General features: G+C 41.5%; 1 protein-coding gene across 1 annotated transcript in view; it reads left to right on the top strand.

Moving 5' to 3' along the window:
* Window positions 1–773: 773 nt before the first annotated feature.
* The window catches only part of LOC144686496 (nmrA-like family domain-containing protein 1), a 40,380-nt gene continuing 18,900 nt past the window's right edge, over window positions 774–22,253 (top strand). The window contains exons 1-2 of the mRNA XM_078551780.1: window positions 774–907; window positions 9,839–10,077. Coding sequence (XP_078407906.1) covers window positions 9,862–10,077 — 216 coding nt within the window. The 5' untranslated portion in view covers window positions 774–907; window positions 9,839–9,861. The remainder of the gene's footprint in view (window positions 908–9,838; window positions 10,078–22,253) is intronic.

Here is a 22,253-nt window from a genome sequence, read left to right as displayed (position 1 = left end):
AACTCCTTTAAGGGCCTATTTTGTGAGGGCTGTGTGATGGTGCTAGCCTACATGCTAATGTGGAGCACAGTAAGCCCTCACTTAAAGTTATAGTTGCGTTCCTGAAAACTATGACTTCAAGTGAAACAACTTTAAGTGAATCGGATTTTCCCATTAAAACCAATATAAAAGCTGTAGTTAGCTTCTGTAGGACCTTTTTCGTCAGGAAGAAAAAAACGTTAACACGTTATACCCTGTAAGTTGAAATACTTAATACTACTAAATTCCTATATTGGTGAATGAAATAATTTTTAAAATTAAAATAAATTTTAAAATATTAAAGATGATAACTTTCTATTTACATCCTGCTTGATGCTGATCCGGCTCGCCACCAACCCTGCTTCCCAAACCTCCTGTTCGCCACATATCCCGCTTTCTGACTCTCCTGGTTGCTGCAAAGCCTTCTTCTTGCTGACCCTCTCCCGCAACCTAACCCACCCTCTTCCTGCTGACCCTCCGACTTTCAGCATCTGCTGCTTCCAAACTTACCCTTTCGCTAATTTTTTGTCTCATGGAACCTCCTACTGCCTGACCCTCCTGATCACCGCTTCCCTCTCCTGAACCTGTGTTCCTGTCCAAGAAAGGTCCTAAATCCAGTTCCAGATCCGATCTGAAGCCAGAGCTCTGTGGTTGTGAAAGTGTAGGTCCTGGTGATGCTGAGCTGGGGCTGTTATAGTCAATGTTTTTTTTAAATGCTTCTGCTTGCTCCTTCCCTCTCCTGTTCTGGAGATGAGTGGCGAGAGGCAGAAGGAGCAGCTGCAACTTAAGTGTTTGACTCAAATTACTTCAAAAAAAGAACCCTGCGCATATTTAACCTTGAATATTGAAAGGAGGAAGATGGTTTGCACAGGGCAGGAGGGCTTTTGAGGTATGTTCCTAGAAATAAGTAACCGTGGCAGTTTTAGGACCCTGGGGACGCGACTGCAGCAAGGAGTGGTGGAAGTGTGTACGTCAGGCAGCGATATGGAATGAAAGCAAAATCATTCCTGGTTTCACATTTTATTGTATGCATTTGAAACAAAACATCGATTATAACAGCCCCAGCTCAGCACTTCTGCAGCGTCAAGACCTGCACTTTCACAACCAAGGAGCTCCGGCTTCAGTTCGAATCTGGATCTGGATTTAGGACCTCCCTTGAATGGGAACGCAGGTTCAGGGAAGTGGGGAGTGGAAGATTCAGCAAGAGCAAGGATCGGTGAGTGGATGAGGCCGCAAGTCGGAGGGTCGACAGCAAGAGAAAGGATCAGGGAACGGGAGAGGCCTCTCCAAAATGGTACCCATTGGCCATGTGGCCCTACATCAGACTAGCGGTAAACTAGTTTAGAACAAAGCTTGCAATGCTAAAAAACAATACAGGCCCCATTAACTTACCGACGTTGAAGTGAAACTATGTTACATAGATGGACTATGATACATTAAATGGTGACTGACTATCATAATTTTCTAATTTACTATCAATGGAACTCACATTAACTTCCATCTATGGTGTTAAATCAGTTCCCAGGAGTAAATATTTCTAATGCATGTTAACTATAGAACCGTGTTAATGCATTTTGTTTATTATCTCCTTAAGTAGCAATTAACGTGGAGCATATAAATTTATTTAGGGTTTTCCTATTTCCAATATTGCAGTAATTTATCTCATTTAAAGCTAGTATTAAAGTACTCGAGAAACTTTGCAGGGTGACACTGGTGAGTAGACTGTGAGACTTCAATCAAAGGAGGAGTCTTTTAGTGAACCCTATAGCATGAGTGTTGCATTTATCCTAGATACTTTGGAGGAGGAGCAGTGACGACAAGAGAACACCATGAATCAAAGATGCTTCAGGGCTTGGGGAATGGATGTTCAGCATTCTGTATTACCAACCAGCGGAGAATTTTCCCCCTGATTCCCATTTATTTCAATTTTGTCAGGGCTCCTTGATGCCACACTTGGTCAAATGCTGCCTTAATGTCAAGAGCAATCACTCTCACCTCATCCATGAAATTCAGCTTTTTTGTCCATGTTTGGAACAATGCTGTATTGAGGTCAGGAACCGAGTGGCCCTGGTGGAACCCAAACCGAGCAACTGTGTGGAGGTTATTGCTGAGTAAGTGCTGCTTGATCACACTGTTGACAACATCTTCCATCACTTTTCTGATGATCATGAGTAGACTGATGGGGCGGTAATTGGCTAGAATGGATTTATTCTGCTTTTTCTAGTTTGGACATACCTCGGTTATTTTCCACATTGTCGGGTAGAAGCCAGTGTTGTAGTTGTATTGGAACAGCTTGGCTAGGGATGCGGCTAGCTCTGGAGCAGTCTTTAGCAGTATTGCTGGGATGTTGTCAGGGCCCATGGCTTTTGCTATAACAATGTGTTCAGCTGTTTCTTGATATCGTGGAGTGAATTGAATTGGCTGAAGACTGACATCTGTGATGCTGGGACCTCAGGAGGAGGCCAAGATGGATCATCTATTTGGCACTTCTGGCTGAAGATGATTGCAGATGCTTCAGCTTTATCTGATGTGTCATGCTGCTGCGCCATGGAGGGTGGGAATATTTGTGGAGACTCCTCCTGCGGTTAGTTGTTTAATTGCCCACCACCATTCATGACTCGATGTGGCAGGACTGCAGAACTTTACTCTGTCGCTTTACTCTGTCTATTGCATGTTGCTTCTGTTGCTTAGCATGCAAGTAGTCTTGCGTTGCACTTTCACCAGGTTGGCACCCCATTTTTAGCTTTGCCTGGTGCTGCTCCAGGCATGTTCTCCTGCACTCTTCATTGTACCAAGGTTGACCCCAGCTTGATACTGATGGTAAAGTGGGGATATGCCAGGCCATGGGGTTACAGATTGTGATTGAATACAATTCTTCTGCTGCTGATGGGCCACAGCGTCTTGCGGATGGCCAGTTTTGAGCTGTTAGATCTGTTCTGAATCTATCTCATTTAGCATGGCAGTAGTGCCACACAACATATTGGAGTATGTCCTTAGTGTAAGATGGGACAGGACTGTGTTGTGGTTACTCCTACCAGTATTGTCATGAACAGATGCATCTATTATGATGCAGCTGATGGTAAAGACTGAGTTGTTCAAATACCAGAGGGAAACTTGAAACAACTATCACAACCTATTTTTGCCATTTGTATGTTTCGAGATGCAGGCTTTGAATTCAGTAGTAATAAGACCACCAAGTCTCAAGAGTTTTTTTTATAAAACTAAATTAAACATTTATTATTACAAGAAAGATTGTAAACGCATACATACATCTACAAAATTACTACTATAATAACTACAAAAATCCCCTAATTAATCTGACTCTCAGTTATACCCCCATTAAGGCAACAGTAAACCTCATTGATTTAAACAGACACCTGGCAAAGCACACCCTGGACAGTCCCATTCAAAATGAGTTTCTTGCAGCTCTGAGCCCTTGCAGACAGCAGCTTGAGCCTTACAGACTGGAGGCTTCTCACACTTGTTGGATCTTAAAATGCCTCTACCTTACACACATTCTCCTTTCTCCTTTATACATATCTTTCTCTTTGAATGTAAAATTTCCATTGTATCACTAGGCTTTTAACTTTACCTCTTCTAACAGTAACATCCTTTAATTTCATTTTATTTCATTTTATTAGTAAGCTGAAAAAAATGAACACCTTGCTTGGCGTCTTCTAGCTAGGTGCAAGATTTCACCCGCAGTCTTGAATGGTTCCTTTTGACAAATCCAAATTTACACTTTACCTCCTACCCTCCTTACATTTACCTAATTAACATCTCAAAACTACTATACATCAAAGCACCCAGACCAGCTGGCTTTAATCCAATTAAGACACACACAGAGACACAAACCCCACTAGAACTCTATTTTTAAAAATAATTTCCAATAACATTATAGACATTAATATTTCTTCATGACACTGTGATAGGTAGATTGGTGAGGGCGAGGTTAATTAGGGTTTGCCTTCTTGTTAGTTCTCTCACCATCTCCTGCAGGCCCAGTCTGGCAGATAGTCTTCAGAACTCGACCATCTCGGTCAGTAGTGATTACTGAGCCACTCTTGATAATGGGCTTTGAAGTCACCCACTCAGAGTTCATTCTGTGCTCTTGCTACCCTCACTGCTTCTTCTAAGTAGTATTTATCATGGAGGAGTACTGACTCATCAGCTGAGGGAGGGCAGTAGGTGATAATCAGCAGCAGATTTCCTTGCCCATTTTGGCATGATGCCATGGGGTCTGGAGTCAATGTTGAGGACTCCCAGGACCACTCACTCCTGGCTGTTGCTCGACAAGTGCGTGGGACAGCTCTCCCAATTTTGGCACAAGCCCCCACATGTTAGTGAGGAAGAATTTGCAGGGTTGACTGGGCAGGATGTATTTGTCATTTCTGGTGCCTAGGTTGATGCTGGGTGTTCTGTCCGGTTTTATTCTTCAACTTTTCTGTGCTGGTTTGATTCAAGTGAATGCTTTGCTAGGCCATTTCAGAGGGCAATTAAGAGTCAACACATTGCTGTGGGTCTGGAGTCACATGTAGGCCAGAACGTGTAAGGTTCGCAGATTTCTTTCCCAAAAATTCAGATGGATTTTTATGACAATTTGATAGTTCCATGGTCCAGAGGATACATTTAGTGAGTTTCAGGGAGGAGCATTAGGTGATTTCAGAAGTAAGAAGGAACATGTGGCAATGTCTCAGGGCAATGACTAATCTTTATCACCAAGGTGCTCTGCTTAAATAATTCCAAATGTACCAGATTGCATGCACAATCAGGCTACCAGTAAGTATTACACATATATCATTCGCTTGCACAAAAGGGAAATAGTGCAATACAAAACATTGGCCACACATACAGTCATCATCAGCATCCTTCTATCATGACCATGCGGTTTTTGATGCTTATAGACAGGAAGAACAAGTTACAGGCATGGGACTGTATACACTTGCGAAGTTAAAATTGGGGTAACTGTATTTTAAATGTGGCCTGTGAGCTCATCTGGGATGAGGTACCACAAAATAATAGTTGAAGAACGGAGGAACATCCATGGTACTTGATGATAGTGAATTTCATTGTTCCATTTGACTGGGCAAGTGAAGATGGCTGCATTATTTGGAGACATACATTTAAGAGAAGGCATTTTCAATGATTGCTTGCTTTAGGATTTTTCTTGTTTTCCAATAAGACTATGTACAGAATTGTTCAGAACCCTGGTTGGTGTCCTCCTATGATATTAGGTGCTGCTGGATCTCTTCCACAGGCTCCATGGCAGTACTTCTTTGAATGGCAAAGCCCTGCATGAGGCAGCACACTACATTGGTTATGGGGACTTTCACAGTGCTAGTTAACTCACTCCTTGATATGACTCAACATGGCTTTGCCCAACTCATTGTTCTCCAGATAAAAACAAAAAGCTAAAAGCTACTGCGGATGCTGGAAATCCAAAACAAAAACAGAATTACCTGGAAAAACTCAGCAGGTCTGGCAGCATCGGCGGAGAAGAAATCAGTTAACGTTTCGAGCCTTCGTGGCCCTTCGGCAGAACTCTGCCGAAGGGCCATGAAGGCTCGAAACGTTAACTGATTTCTTCTCCGCCGATGCTGCCAGACCTGCTGAGTTTTTCCAGGTAATTCTGTTTTTGTCATTGTTCTCCAGCTCTTGTTCTCACCTGTATCATGGGACTATGAACAATGACTGAAAAGGATAACCTTGGCCCCAAAGCAGCAATCTTCCTGGTTCTTCGATTAATGGTGACAAATCAATTGCTGCAAAATAAAGGCTGGTAGATGTCATGATTCCCTTGTTAACCTATATCCCCCAATGCCTCAAGTTTTAAATCCTTGTTCTCATCTTTAAATGTGTTCATGGATTGGCATATTGGCTGCTGTGTTTCCTACATTGCAGTGGCGTGGCGACTACATTTCAAAAGCAGTGCATTGGCTGTGAAGCTCTTTGGACCATCTTGAGGTCATGAATGACACTTTACAAATGAAAATCTTTCTTTACATATTGTGGAATTGACCCACACAGAGATTGTTTGTCATCTTTTGGATGGTGGGACAAATAAGAAAAGCCTCCTTCAGACTGGCTTCAAGACAATCTTCCAGAAATATTCTGTTTTCACAATATAACAATATAAAAAGCCTTAATATTTTGTAAAATCATTTTCTGACATTGAGAGAATTTAAATACGACACCTGTTTTTCTTGGAAGAGAGTGTTTGTTGTGACACAAGAAGATTGATAAAATAACATGTAATCATGTTTTTAGTCAATAATCTTGACATCAATATATATGTGACACCTTATAGCACAAGTAATTTGTTAAGCATAGCTAGGAGCTATAGGTATCAATGTTATCCCCAACAAGTGCCAGTGTGTAGGTTAAAGCCTGCAATTTCCCACACAAATCACAGCCATACTGCAAACGAGGAAAAGGCAACAAACAAGTATTTCCTCTCATGAATGACAGTCACCTCAGGCTGGACAATTAGCTGTTAAAGCCTCTACCACATTACTGCTTATAGAACAACATGAGTAGAAGCTTTAGCACATAATTATCCTCTCAGGGTGGAATTGTCCCAGATTTGCACTAAGTGTGATAGTGGGCGGGAAAAACTATGATTTTCCTTCCGGCCACAATGGCAGCTTTTCATGCCGTATTGCCCCAAACCCACCGCATTTAATTATGCATTCCTGGGATACACGCCGTTTTGATGGTGGGCGGGCTCCGATTCGCCTGCCACGCCATCATCTTGCCGCTTCATCACGCTAGGCACCACATTTAAAGTACAGCCGCGCTCAGTGCTTCCAGCTCAGGACTGCAGCAAAGAAGACATGGCCCCGAAAGGTAAGAAGATTGCAGCCCTTGAGTGCCTTTTGGATGCCGCTGAGATGTCATCTACCCCTGCTCTGGCCGCAGGAGGGGCAGCTACATTACCACTCAGGCTTGGTAGGCGATGCCAGTGCTGCACAGAAAAGGTTGGCCATCCAATGCTGATAGAGGATGAATGATCTCATTTGTGCAGCCAGGGTATGGCAGCCATCTCATCACTCTAAACTCTCACATTCAAGCCCATCACACATTCACTGGCATCTCACTCACTGCCAGCTCAAGGGACATCACCACCCATTCTCACACACATACCCTCACATGTCCACCTGGCCTCATCTCCTCTGGAGATTGGCTCCTCAGCGCTCACCATCTTGAGGCCACTTGCACAGATCAACATGTGCCCCCACATACACGCTGGGATACCCTCCTTCCCCAGTACAGCCCTCTTCCTCCAGTCTCTTCCCTTGCCTGAGGCCACTTCTTCCCTTTCCCCAAGTAAGCTTTAGCCCAGCAGCCATTGAAAAGCAACCCACATATGGCTAACCTGGTAGGTAGAGGCCTGCACATCAGCACCCCTAAAAGTGATGTGGTGCTGTCTGTGAAGCCTGGCGCTGATGACTGCAAGTGCTGACCAAAGCAAGGTAGACAAACAAACCTTGGAGTCTCGAGCAAAGTGCAGCCTGCCAAGTGCACAGCTTGTATATGCTGTTGAGAAACATGTCAGCGTGTTTTCCCGTCTATGTGGGCAGACGATCCAGTGCAGGGGGGCAGAGTCCGGTGGACTGGCCTTCTGGTGATGTGCTGATGTATTACAATGAGGTTCCCAATGTACGATGGGGAGAACGCAGCCCACCATCAACAAGCTGCGCATATGATTGCAAACTGGTTTCACGATGTCATGAAACCGATTTTTGGCCTTCTCGCCATATTGTCTGCTCACGCTGCCAAACACGCCCGACGCCAGCGGGAATGGAAAATCCCGGCCTCAGTCAAGGAAAACTGTGCAAAATTTATCCAATCATCCAACATCTATCAGTTCACAGCTTTTCAGTGAATCAAGGAAATCATGTATTCTTGTTAATTTTTATGCAAAATATGAAAGCAGCATTTAAAGAGGTAATTATTAAATGAGTTATTATTTGGTTAGCTTTACAGTGGAGTTATAACAGTCATTACATTTGGGGATACAAACACTGCAACACAGCAAGTGACTCAGATTGTGTAATCAAAGTGACAAGGAGTTATTGATTGTTGTTATCACACCTAAAATAACTTTAGTTGAAAATCAGACTACCGCTTTGAAATGAGCAAAGCAGCTTGTTGAATATCTTGGCTGAGGCAAGCTGCTGTGAAGAGAAGTCTGAAAATCCTGAAGAAGTCAAGTACATGCTTAAAATGGAAACTGCCACTGTTTTAAATGTACTTACCTTTCAGTTTCACTAATTTTAAATCAGTCAGTAATTTTGTTTTTGTCCCAGCTTTCTCCTTTTCTCTCCTCTTCTGAAGGAATAGATTCAAGCTGGGCACAGTTTGATGGTTGCCAGTATTTGATGGGTGAGTTTGGGTGGGGTGGCATGACATGCAGGTGGAAAGCAGATGGGTGGAGAATTGGTCACATTCTATTCTCATCAGGCACCTTTACATAAAGAGACCATTTAGAGATCAGGGCTGGAATTTAGTGCAGGCAGCGCGGATCCCACCGATGGACCTGAAAGTAGGGGTGACCCCACTTCGGCAGTCAGCAGAACCTGTGGCCACATCTTTTCAGTGGCAGCTAATTAACTAACCAATTGATTAATTGGCCTTTGCCAAGGCAGCTCTGTGAAGTACAGCCACCCATCCCCAAGATCTGCTGGCCAATCAGAGGACCATCTATGATCATCTATATCAGAGACCCGTCTATGGACCAAAGGGGGCCAGAAAAAGAGATCCTCCCCCGTGGCCACTGGGAGGCCACTAGGGTTTACCTGGCGGTCTCCCTAGGCGACAGGGACCCCCCTTCGCTTAAAGCTGGTCAAGTGCCAGCAGGGGTGGGAAAAGGGCCTTCATTGGCCATTTAAGTGGCTCAATTGGGCTCTGGGCGGGAGGGCCATCTGCCACTTTCTCCACTGCTGGCAAGATGTCATGGTGGTCGGAAGGCAATAGGCATGCCACCACTTGCCTTAACTTGCTATTTTATACTCCTGCCTCGCAGCCTGTCCCCAGAGGGGCTTGTAAAGTCCAGCCACAGGAGTGGGAACTCTGCCTGATTTGCCCCATGGTAACTCCTGGCACCGAGGCTAAATGCAGTGCCTAGCTGCCAGAGGATCAAACCTATGACATTTCTGGTTCTGACAATACGATCAAGGAAACTCTGTCAGAGATTCCAGAGATGTACTGCCGTTTTAGAATAATCCAGTGAAAGCTTAATCTACAGGTTTCATCTCTTAAGATTGTTACAAAACAACTTCTGATCACACAATACAGGATCAAATAAATAATGAGGTAAAAAAATAAAAAATAAATAAATAATTTTTGTATATGACTCACGGGAAAAGATCAGATCAATGTTAATTTTTATACATATAAGTCTTGGGTCTAACACTTACATTGCACCTCAAGTGTCACATGTATAAATTGTATGTTGCATTTTCACCCATTAGCTGAAAAATCATGTTGATAAAACTAACAAATCCTAACTGAACAGATAGCGAACCCATCAATGAACAATAAAAAAAAACTCACTTTTTTAACCAGACATACTTTCCTGAGAAATAATAATTAGCCTCTACTTAACCTTAGGATGTGTCTATTTACAGCACTTTCTACCCAGGGAGCATTGAGCAAGTAGAAGATCAGATTTCTATTCAATTGGACTTTGTGGCCTTAAAGGGACAGGAACAATTAAATAGAATTTCAAGGCAGTTCCTTTATACGTATTAAGAGAGGTCTGTCAAGATGAAAACATTTTCCAGCAGTAAACTAAATGGAAGTTTTTAACCTTGCACAGGAAATCAAGGTGGATCAGTGGCGATGGCCCTTTTGAAGGATGGTACATTCAAGGTGAGAGCTATCACCAGAAACCCAAGAAAAAAAGAAGTTAAAGAACTGAAACGTCTTGGAGCTGAAATAGTGAAAGCTGATCTGGACAATGAAAAGAGCCTGTTTGATGCGTTAAAAGATGTGTATGGAGTCTTCTTAGTCACAGACTACTGGGAATATATGGACATTGATAGAGAAGTGCAGCAGGTATGAAGGAAATGATGTACAAAAAGGCACCTCCACATCATTTTAAATATTTTTTTTGTTCTTCAGTTCCCTTGCAGTAAGAGCCAACATGTCATTTGCCTTCCTAATTGCTTGTTGTATCTGCATTCTAACTTTCTGAATTCCTTGCACGAGTACCCCCAAGTGCCTCAACATTTAAAAGTTTCGTGCCTTTTTAAAAAAAATTCTGAGTTTTTATCATTACCAAAGTAAATAACCTCACACTTCCCCAGATTCTACTCCATTTGTCATCTTGTTGTCCACTCAAACTGTCTATATCTCTCTTCAGCCTCTTTGTGCCCTCCTCACAGCTTACATTCCCACTTAGCTTTTTATCATCAGCAAACTTAGATGCATTACTCTCAGTCTCTTAGTTATTAACATAGATTGTGAATAGGTGAGGCCCCACCACTGATCCTTATGGCACGTTACTAGTTACTGCTTGCCAACTTGAAAATGCCCCATTTATCTCTACTGTCTGCTTCCTGTTCATTAACTAATCCTCCATCCATGCTAATGTATGACCCCAAACTTCATAAGCCCTTAGCTTACGTATTAACTTTTTTGGGTGGCACCTTATGACTTTTGGAAATCCAAGTATATTACACCCAAATCTCCTTTACCTATCCTACTAGTTATATCTTCAAAAAGTTCCAATAAATCTGCCAAACACAATTTCCCTTTTGTAGAGCTATGATGACTGTCTAATTAAAGTATGATTTTTCTAAGTGCATTGGTAAGATGTCCTTAAGAATAGATTCCAGCATTTTCTGGATGACTGATGTCAGGCTAACTGGCCTATGGTTCCTTCTTTGTTTCCACTCTCCCTCCTTTCTTGAATAGTGGTGTTACATTTGCCACTGGCTATAGTCTAGGGAATTTTAGAAAATCATAACAAGTGCATCCATTATCTCTGCAGCTACCTCTTTTAGAACTCTACGATAATCTAGGGAATTTTAAAAAATCATAACCAGTGCATCCACTATCTCTGCAGCTACCTCTTTTAGAACCTTACAGTGTAGGCAGTCAGGTCTGGGGGCTTTCTTGGGTTTTCGTACCACACGTTTCTGCAATACTTTTTTCTGCTGATACTAATTACTTTAAGTTCCTCATTCTGATTAAGCCCTGAGGTAACCTTTTATTCTGATATATAATTTGTGTCTTCTACTGAAGAACCACACAAAATATTTGGTCAAGGTCTCTACCATTTTCTCATTTGCCATGATAATTTCTACTGTCTCTGTCTCTAAGGGACCAAAGTTCACTTTAGCGACTTTTTATACAATTATAAAAGCCCTTACAGTACATTTTTATATCCCTGTTTAGTTTACTGTCATTCTATTTTTTCCCTTTTTATCAACTTTTTGGTTGCCCTTTGCTGGTTTCTAAAACACTACCAATTCTCAGATTTACTATTATTCTTTGCAACGTTACAAGCCTTTTCTTTTAATCTAATACTATCCTTAACTTTTCTTGTATGCCATGCATGGGTCCGTCTAACTGAACTTTTGTTTTTTAAATGGAACCTATTTTTGTTGAACATTTTGAGTTGTGTCTTTAAATGTTTCCCACTGTTTATTTATCACCATACCTTTTAGTCTGTTTACTTAATTTACCTTATCTCCTTATAGCTATGTAATTGGCTTTGTTTATGTTTCTTGTTTTGAACTTGAATATGTCACTCTCAAACTTAATATGAATTCACGTATTACGATCACTTTTTCCCAGCACTTTTACTATGAGATTAATCCTGCGCTACCACACAATACTAGATCTAAAATAGCTTTGTCCCAAGTTGGTTCAACAATAAATTCTTCTAGGAAGCTGTCATGAAAGTATTCTACAAACTGATCTTCCAGACTACCTTTGACAATTTGATTTGGCAAGTCTTTATGAAGCTTGAAGTCCCCCACTACTTTTACATTGCCTTTCCAATTATTTCTTGCTTGATGCTTAGTTCAATGTATAAGTATAAGTACTGCTACAGGGCCTACTCACACCAATGTTATCTGACCATTGTCATCCCTAATTGCCACCCATATTAATTCTACTTCATGCTCTTCTGAGCCAAGATCCTTTCTTGCTACTGTCTTTATGTCATTCTTCATCATCATCCTTTATTATTATAGCTGCTCCTTCTCCATCCTGCCTTTCTGAAATGTTGTGTAACTTTGGAATATTTATTTCCAAACTTGATCACATTGTAACCATTGTATAATGGCGATTATATCAAACACATTTATCTCTATTTGTGCTGCTAGTTTGTCTCCCTTATTATGAATATTACTTATGTTTGGATGAGGGTTTTTTTTAACTACTTCTTTGCATGGACCTTATTTGCTGATTCACTATTAACATTAAAGTCTCTATACCTTCCTGTCCCACTTTGTTTGTCTTTACCCAAATCACTACATTGCTCTATTGCCTCGAATTTTCGCTTTAGATTACTAAATCTCTCTTCACCTAACCCCTCTACACCACCCCCCTTTTAGTTTAAAGATCTATCCACAGCCCTACACTAGGATACTAATGCCAACCTGCTTTGAATGGAGCCCATTGCAATGGAACAGCTTCCTCTTTCCCCATTGCTGATGCCAATGCCCCATGAATCAAAACTCCTTCTTCCCACAACACTCTTTGACCCACATGTTTAATTCTCTAACCTGTTTGACCCTATGACAATTTGCACGTGGCTCAGATAACAATCCAGAGATTATTACCTTCAAGTTTCTACATTTTGATTTGGACCCTGACTCCTCCAACTTTTTCAGCAGAACATCATTCCTAGTCCTACCTATCTCGTTGGTTCCTATGTGGACCACAACCACTGGATTCACCCCCTGCCACTCTGAGGTTGATTCCAGCTCCGAGGAGATGTCCATGATCCTGGCATCAGGCAAGCAATATAACCTTTGGAACTCCCAATCGCTGCTGCAAAGAACAGTATCTATCCCCCTAACTATCCTGTCCCCTGTCACTACCACATACTCCTTGCACTTGAATGGCATCCTTAACAATGGTGCTATGGTCAGTTTGCTCATCCACCCTGCAGGCCTTACTCCCATCTACGCAGCTAGCAAGTACCTTGCACCTGTTGGGTACAGTCAAAGGTTCAGGCTCCTCCATCACTACATCATGGATCCCCTTACCTGGCTGCATTGTAGTTGCATCCTCCTGTCTCTGACCATTGACCAACTCTAAAGCTCTGCTTAACCTAAATATTGTGACTGCCTCTTGGAGCGAAGTGTCCAGGTACCTCTCCTCCTCCCTACAATGTCTGCAGTTCAGGCTCCAGCTCAACAACTCTGAGCCTAAGTTCCTCAACCTGCAGACACTTACTGCAGATCAAAGCAAAATACTGCGGATGCTGGAAATCTGAAATAAAAACTGAAAATGTTGGAAAAACTCAGCAGTTCTGGCAGCATCTGTGGAGAGAGAAACAGAGTTAATATTTCGAGTCCATATAACTCTTCTTCAGAGCTAAAGAGAAGTAGAAATCTGATGGATTTTAGACAATTTAAGAGGGGGTGGAGCAAAATAGGTCAGGGATAGGTGGGAGCTCAGGAGAGATTGACAAAGATATCATGGACACAAGACAAAGAGTTAATGGTAATATTAAAGACTAAAGAAGGTGCTGATAGTGGAATAAAGGTAAGATGGCAGAATGTGTTAATAGCAGAACAAGGGTTAGCGCTCTGTGAAAGCACAACATTTTAAACAACTTACCGCAGATTTGTTTATCTGGGATTGCAGTGCTCTCCACAAGCTTACAATATCTGCCTTGCCATGTCTGTCTAATCTTACTTATTTGACTAGCTGATTAGTTACTAGTTTAGTAAAGTAATACCAAGTAGACTCCTTCAGGCACACAACAACCTGAAATATCTTTTAAAACTGACCTTTTCATGAGATTAGTGTGCATTTTTTTCTGAGTTTGGCTTATTGGCACTGCGCCATTGTTTGTCTCTTTGGATGGGATGTTTATTGGTTTCCTTTTGTTTGATATTATCTTTGCTTCTGCACCCTAGCATTCAAAATACATAGCTTTGTCTTAATTGTCCTCCAGACATCTGAGCACAAAACAGCAGAGATTGCCCAATTTCATACTTTACTGTTAGCAGGGACTGCAAGTGCCATTTTAAGAAACTGTGCCATGCTTTTCTGCTCCTGCATAGGAAATCTAAACCTTTGTGTTCCCATTGCATGACGTAAATTTCACTGGGAACACACCAGCTGCACTTATATTAGGGTGCAAACTGATTCTGAAGAAGGGTGTGCGTTTTCTCCACAGAAGCTCCCTGACCAGCTGAGTGTTTTCAGCATTTTCAGCTTTTGTTTCAGATTTTCGGCACCTGCAGAATTTTGCTGTTTGTTTACAAAATTTGGGGATAGTACAACATGTGCCAGTGTTGACAATACACCTGGGGTGGAATTTTAGCCCGAACACATCACAACATGTTGTACACATACAAGACTTTCAATAATTCTGGTGACCTCAAAAAGAGACATGCTTCCACTGAAAGTGGCACTGGAAGATGTGACTGTTCATAGCAAAATGCTATTTCCCCATCCCTAATATTTTTGTCTTGTCAAATTTATACTCACTGAGCCACATACTGGTGTCTGGCCATGAGGTAAATGATTTGCTCCAGGGACTCTGCAGCACACCTTCTGAGATGAACCCATGTGAAAGGGACAAGGAGCCATTTATCATTCCAGTCTTTTTTTTTTGAAGAGGTGGCCAGGTGTGAAGATGAGGGCAATGCATTTGACGTAGTTTACTTGGACTTCAGCAAGGCTTTTGATAAGGTCCTGCATGGGAGACTGATAACAAAGGTAAGAGCCCATGGGATCCAAGACAATTTGGCAAATTGGATCCAGAATTGGCTGAGTGGCAGGAAGCAGAGGGTGATGGTCCAGGGGTATATGACTGGATGCTTGTGTCCAGTGGAGTTCCACAGGGATCGGCGTTGGGTCCCTTGCTCTTTGTGGTATATATAAACGATTTAGACTTGAATGTAGGAGGGTTGATCAGTAAGTTCGCGGATGACACGAAAATTGGCGGGATGGTAAATAGTAAGGAAGATAGCCTTAGATTACAGGAGGATATAGACAGGCTGGTCAAATGGGCTGATCAGTAGAAAATGGAATTTAATCTGATAAGTGTGAGGTGATGCACTTGGGCAGAACAAACAAGGCATGGGAATACACGAGGAATGGTAGGACCCTGGGAAGCACCGATGATCAGAGGGACCTTGGTGTACATGTCCACCGGTCCCTTAAGGTAGCGGGACAGGTAGATAAGGTGGCTAAGAAGGCATATGGGATACTTGCCTTTATTAGCCGAGGCATAGAATGTAAGAGCAGGGAGGTTATGCTGGAACTGTATAAAACACTGGTTAGGCCACAGCTAGAGTATTGCATGCAGTTCTAGCATCCACATTATAGGAAGGATGTGATTGCACTAGAAGGAATGCAGAGGAGATTTACCAGGATGTTACCTGGGCTGGAGAGTTTTAGTTATGAGGAGAGATTGGATAAACTGGGGTTATTTTCCCTGGAGCAGAGGAGATTGAGGGGGGACATGATTGAGGTGTATAAAATTATGAGGGGCATGGATAGGGTAGACAGGAAGGAACTTTTCCCCTTGGTGGAGGGATCAATAACCAGGGGGCATAGATTTAAGGCAAGGGGCAGGAGGGTTAGAGGGGATGTGAGGAAGAACTTTTTCACCCAGAGGGTGGTGGGAATCTGGAACTCACTGCCTGAAAGGGTGGTAGAGGCAGAAACCCTCATAACATTTAAGAAGTATTTGGATGTGCACTTGCTATGGGCCTAGTGCTGGAAAATGGAATTAGAATAGTTAGGTACTTGTTTGACAAGTGCAGACTTGATGGGCCGAAGGGCCTTTTTCTGTGCTGTAGACCTCTATGACTCTATGACTCCATAACCTAGAACTACAGAATGTGACAGTTTAGAAACAGGTCCTTTGTTCCATCTTGTCTGTGCTGGTGTTTTTTCTCTACATGAGCCATCTAGTTATCATTCTTACCCTTCTGCTTGCCCCCAATTCCCTTTCAATTTTCCACTTTTAGAAACAGCTATCTAATTCCTGTCTATAATAATTTATGCACTCAGCTTTAACAACTGATTGTGGCAGAGAATTCCACATTGTAACTTCCTTCTGTGTAAAGAGATTTGTGGAAATGACTGTCTTCCTGCACTGGCATGGCTGAAATCAAGAAATTATATACTGCGTAGCCACAAAAGTGCACTCTACTATTTGGTGGCAGTGTTTTATAACTAGCAGTGTCACATGTCATCTTCACAACGCTTGTTTAAGTCAAAGATGACGTGGACTTGGTCAAAGATCTTGCCAGCTTGTGTTTTTTTTGTAAGATTTCTGCCTTGCGCTAGGAATTTGCAGAAATCTAAATCAAGCTTTGTCAGTTGTCTTTGGTTGGGGTCAGGTGTCCTTTAAAACACAATAGTTGAATTGTCTATATTACAAGAAATATATATGTTATCCATGGAAAATGAGGTGCAGGGCCAAGTTTTTAGTTATAACATTGAATTCAACTCTTCAATCATAGTGGTTTGAATCCCGCAATTAGTATGATAGGTTGGGGTCATTTTGGGTTAAAGTAAATTAAACACAAGATCCAAGACAGCTGTAAGGCAGTTTTCTGATCTCAAGAGAGTGCTTTATACAACTGGAACATATGCAACACTGTCTTGTACTGTATGTGCAGATTGCCATTGGGGAAATCAGCCTTCAAGCTGTGTCAGAAATCTTCTTGGTTAATTATGTTTTCTTGTTGAAATGGGAATGTAGGCTTTTAAAGTGATTATTTTCAATGGATCATAAAAAATGCAATGTATAGAATAACTTATTTGTTGAAAATGTATTTTGTTCAAACTACAGTCTCTGCCTAGATATTCAGCTTTATTTCTACACTCTGAAATTCCTCTCCATCTCACCTGTCTCTTTTTAGGACTGCCCACCCTAGAATGCCCCTGCTAATGCCTTTTTCCTATTTTTGCCTGCACAAGATTAGTAGCAAAGCCCTCCCACTTACTGATGTAGACCTCAAATAATTTAACTAACTGATGTTACACCTACATGCTACAACTATAACTTGCTTTGGATAGTCCCATGGATCTAAAAGATACTACATAAATGCAAATTGTTTCCTTATTAATCCAATTAAATATTCTTTGATCAGACATTTCTCATCACTTTCCCATTTTCACTTGAATAAAAATTCAGGAAAGCTGAAGTGAATCCAAGCCTTGTGGCATTTTATATTAGAGTGGTTTCTAGTGGCATCCTAACTTTGGTGACAATGCTGTAATATAAATTAAGCGCTGATATTGCTGCTGGAGAAACCGAGAATGACACTTAGGTTGTCGTTTTTCAAAGATCCCCCAGGGACAGCAGCTCTGCTGCTGCAAATGTAAAAGGATACTGCCAATGACAATAGCTCTCACTTCACCACTGCATGGGGCTGGGACTTAGTACTTGGTAAGGTTTCCTTTGACAGTCTTCCTCTAGGGAATTTTCACAAGAGGTGGAACAATGAGTGCAGTCGATGGTCACATTAATTAGAAAAGTTCAACAGATTTTCTTTGAATGAATCCTTAGAGGGGATGGAGATTGAGGTTTGCAGAAGATTGTTCCAGTCCTTAATTGTTCTTAGGGGGAAAAAAAAGAGTTAGCAAAGGATGCATGTTGAACTGTATACAGTTAGAGCTGTTGGTTATGAACTCTTCGAGCTAGGTCACATTTGGACTTAATATACTGCTTGGAAATATTTAATCATTCATTCAAAATTTTATAGAGGCACGTCAACCTGTGGGCTTTTCTTCGGTTCTGGAGACTTTGCCAGCCTATTGACATGACCAACCGGGAGATACTAGTATATTGCGAGTAATTGTAACAAAGCAAGCTGTTCAGTGTTGAACTTTCTCAAGGAGGGTAATGATTTTAGCAGTATATGGGTCTTAAGCGGCTACACCATACTCTTAAGTGTGGCCTAACCAATTGTAGCTAAAGAGTGATGGAAGTTCTGTTTTCCGAACCCAAGCATTTTGGATGCCTTGGAGGCCGCATGTTGACTTTACATTTCACTTTAAATTATTTTGGATGTGGCCTCCTAAGTAATGACATTCTTTAGTAACTTCAAGGGGGAATCATGCATTGTGTAGTTGAATATTGATGGACATTGAGCATTGCTGATTCGCATGATTTTACATTTCTCTCTGATGAATTTCATTCCCATATATTTGCCCATTTGATGAGATTATTTAGTTCTTCCTGAAGGCTAACCTCATTTGCTGCTCCAGTAATGGCTCCAAAAGACTAGGCAGTCAAGTGCAGAGAGTCTTATCTGGCTTGATATTCTATCCTGGATGTTATTTATAAAGATCAGAAACAAATGCGGGCCCAGGACGATACCTTGTCGGCATACTGCTTAAGACTGGTTCCCAGTTTGAGGGTTCCCCATTCACTGTGACTCTTTGTTGTTTGGTAAGAAATATTCTTATCCATTGCTTCGTGTTCTCTCAGACTCCATAATGATCTAGTTTTCCCAGTGGCTTTGCATGTGGTACACAGTCGAAAGCCTTGGAAAAATCTAAAATAGCTAAATCTGTGGGACTCTTTCGCAATGTGAATTTGTGTCTGGGCATGCCTTTAACATCAAGCAAAGTTCATAGCGAGGAAAGGAAATTCATAAATGTGACTTCTAAATGAAAGCAAATTCAGGTACTGGATTACCACAAAATAGCCCCACTGGGAAATACTTGGCTGTGTTCAGCATCTCTGCATGGTAGCACAGTTTAATAATGACACCTCAGAGCTTTGAGAACTGCAGTTGTAAACGCATTCTACCTGCCTGGCACAGTGCCCTGATGCCCTGACCCCTTCTGTCAACATGCTACTTTAAAAAAATAGCTAGTAATAGATCATTGAAGATGAAGAACAGAATGGAACCAGGTATTTGTCCTTGAGAAATTCATCTGTAGGTTTCACAAGACGAACATTTGTTTATCTTGAGGTCGTGTTTGTATTCTCGGACAAAGTGACATATCCAATTGAATATACAGTAACACCAAGCATTAACTTCCCTGTGCTAAGGAAAATGCACTGAGGTATGTAATAACAGAGAAGTAGGACATAGTTACATATATTTTGCAGTTGATTACTTTTTTGAATGGACTTTTGGGTAGCAGGATTCAATTTCCTTATTGTTGGCTGTTAAGATATAATCAGAATTGTGTTAAAGATACCCATTGAAAGTAACTATAACGATGGCAGAAATATAAAGCATGAGCCATAAATTTATGTGGTTCACATGAGCAAACCGTCCCCCCTTCTATAAAATGTCCACTAAATTGTTCCTTTCATCCAATCACATATCACCCAATCACATGATTATAATAGGAATAATTATACCGCTCACGGAAGTAAAGTTTTCCTCTATTTTACATACTTTATTCTTCAAAGTTGTTCAATTTTACTATTTGAGCAATTTGATAGTGCCACATTTGACCTAAATAGCACAATTAAGTCACTGGTTCTTTATGACATTTAATGCTATTGAGCTGTTTCATCAGGTTTGTTTATAGTATGAATGCTGTAAATCACTGGCAGAGTGACAGTCTCAATACCTAACTGCCCCACTGTCTCTCTCACTCTTGATCTATATACAAAGTCATTTTTGTTTTCCTCTTGAAATCAATGTATTTTTCATAGGCAATAAATTTGCACTTGCAATAATTGGCAGTGTTATTTTGTCTTCCAAATTGCTTTTGATGATTTTTGCAGAATAGTGATGGAATGTAACCTCACTTTGCTGACTAGAAAAATGGGATCAGTCAAAAGAATTGGCAAGTAGCAAACTGCACAGACACAGCAGCAGCAGCCGTATTCTCACTGCTCATGTGTAGAGGTTGTTCATTTTTCTAACTTCATCGAAGACCATGTCTCATATTTCTCCATCCTAGTCTGGGATGAAATGGCCACATATATTACCCTTACTGCCACACAGGTGAGATCAGCTAACTCATCATAGATTGAATCTCAGGGCTTCTTGGACTACATGGCTTGGATTCATACAAGGCAGCACATTTATCAGTTAGGAAGTTTACTGTAGCCCTCACCATCTTGAGGCCAGTTGCACAGATCAACATGCACCCCCATACACACCCCGGTATACCCTCCTTCCCCAGTAGAGCCTTCGCCCTGCAGCCTCTTCCCTTGCCTGAGGCCACTTCTCCCCCTTCCCAAGCAAGCCCTAGCCCTGCAGCCGTTGAAAAGCCATCCCTGCCTTACGGCTGGTCTGGTAGGTAGAGACCTGCCCATGAGCCCCCCTAAAAGTGGTGTGGTGCTGCCTGCGAAGCCTGGTGCAGCTGACTGCAAGTGCTGCCCAAAGCAAGGTAGACAAACAAACCTCAAGTCCCGAGCGAAGTACAGGTTGCCAGGTGCGTGCTGCAATTGTGAAACACATTGGCATGCAATCACGCAAACATGCCCAGATGATTCAATGTTGGGGGATGATTCTGGCGAGCTGGGCTTATAATGAGATTCTAAAGTATTGAAATTAGGTTCCTGACATGCGGCAGTGGGAAACACAGCCCGCCATTGACAGATGGAGCAGACGATCACGAACTGGTTTCACAATGGCGTGAAACTGATTTTTGGCCTTCTCGCCATGTTGTGTCCTCCCCCCCCCCCCCCCCGCCATGATGCCCAATGCCAACGGGATCGGAAAAGTCCAGCCTATATCTTCTTTGTAATAATTTTAAGGCAGTTACTTCTCTCACTCACATACATGCAATATATATCTGCTCACCACAAAATGTGTGGAAGTTCAATCTGTGCACAATGCAAAGAGATGAAAGTGTCACCTACATTGAACATCTCCCGTTTGGATTTGAAAATACTTCACTTAACTCAGAGGGAGTTAAATTTTGTTTTTTTACTCTACAAAATTAACAAACTGTCTTTGTGAGATATAACACTGTTAGCATCTTTAATTCTAATTCTTTCTGTAGAGATTCTAAAGAGCTAATATTATTCTTATCAGACATTTAATTTAACAATTAACACATTTTTGTTTTAAATAAGACAAATTTAGGAGCCCAACTAATTTTTTTGTTTGATGTAATAGATAGAACTTTGTATTTGCTCTTGGAATTTCCAGCAAACCTTGCCATCATGCTATGTGCCTTATCATTCTCAGCTAAATCTCTGGATCTACATATCATTAATGGGAGATGTGGCTCACCCATATCCGACAAATAGATTCAGGTCTCTTCCCATCCAAATCCATAGACTAGCAAAAATGCTTAAATTTCAACCTAAAATGCTTTTTTTCTTAGTGGCTCAGGGTACAGAAATTGGAAGAAGATTTGACCTGAGAGAGAGATAATGGTGGGCATTAATTAGGTAAAAGAAGAACCATTTTGCATTTGTATCTATTTTTCATCTACACATGTTTGTATGCAGTCATTCATGCATATGCTACAATGCTAAGTATTCAGCAGCTTGCATGATCCGTCGTTAGATTTGTAGATCCATTGCTGAACACAGAATTATACTTCCTGAAGCTATAGGCTACAGATCTATTTCCAACAACAGATAGGCAATGTAAGCTTACTTACAGGAAGTCAGCACTCTCAGGGATTTCAATATGTTTGTTGTATAGCATGTCTTCTTGTGAATATCTGGAAGGTTTCATACTCCATTGAGATAGCTTAAAAATTGCTGATTGGTCACTCGTGCTCCTCACTGCTAGTCACTTTACCATATCAACTGATCTCAAGGATCTTCCAGATTTTGGCATGAGTTGGCAAAAGGCATGTAGCTTGTTCATGGTGCTTTTCTAGGAATCTACCATTTTGTTTCCCATATTTGGATCATGAGGGATTTATGTCAATTTGAGCTGGATTCAAACAGCTATTTTGGGGAAAAATAATTTTCATAAAGCACTTACTATGCATACTATCTTATCTGAACAATGTAACCCCAAAGCTCTGATAACATAATTGAAACCCACTAGTTTCTGACACAGCAAATACACCAGCATCAATACCACTTCCAAGGGCTATCTGCAACACTAGCCACTCAGCAAAACCTGCTCGTTATCACAATG

This window comes from Cetorhinus maximus, chromosome 11, assembly GCF_964194155.1.
Source record: "Cetorhinus maximus chromosome 11, sCetMax3.hap1.1, whole genome shotgun sequence".
In the NCBI taxonomy this organism is placed as follows: domain Eukaryota; kingdom Metazoa; phylum Chordata; class Chondrichthyes; order Lamniformes; family Cetorhinidae; genus Cetorhinus; species Cetorhinus maximus.
The sequence above is the reverse complement of the archived record's forward strand: the minus strand, read 5'-3'. Positions and strand labels throughout refer to the sequence as shown.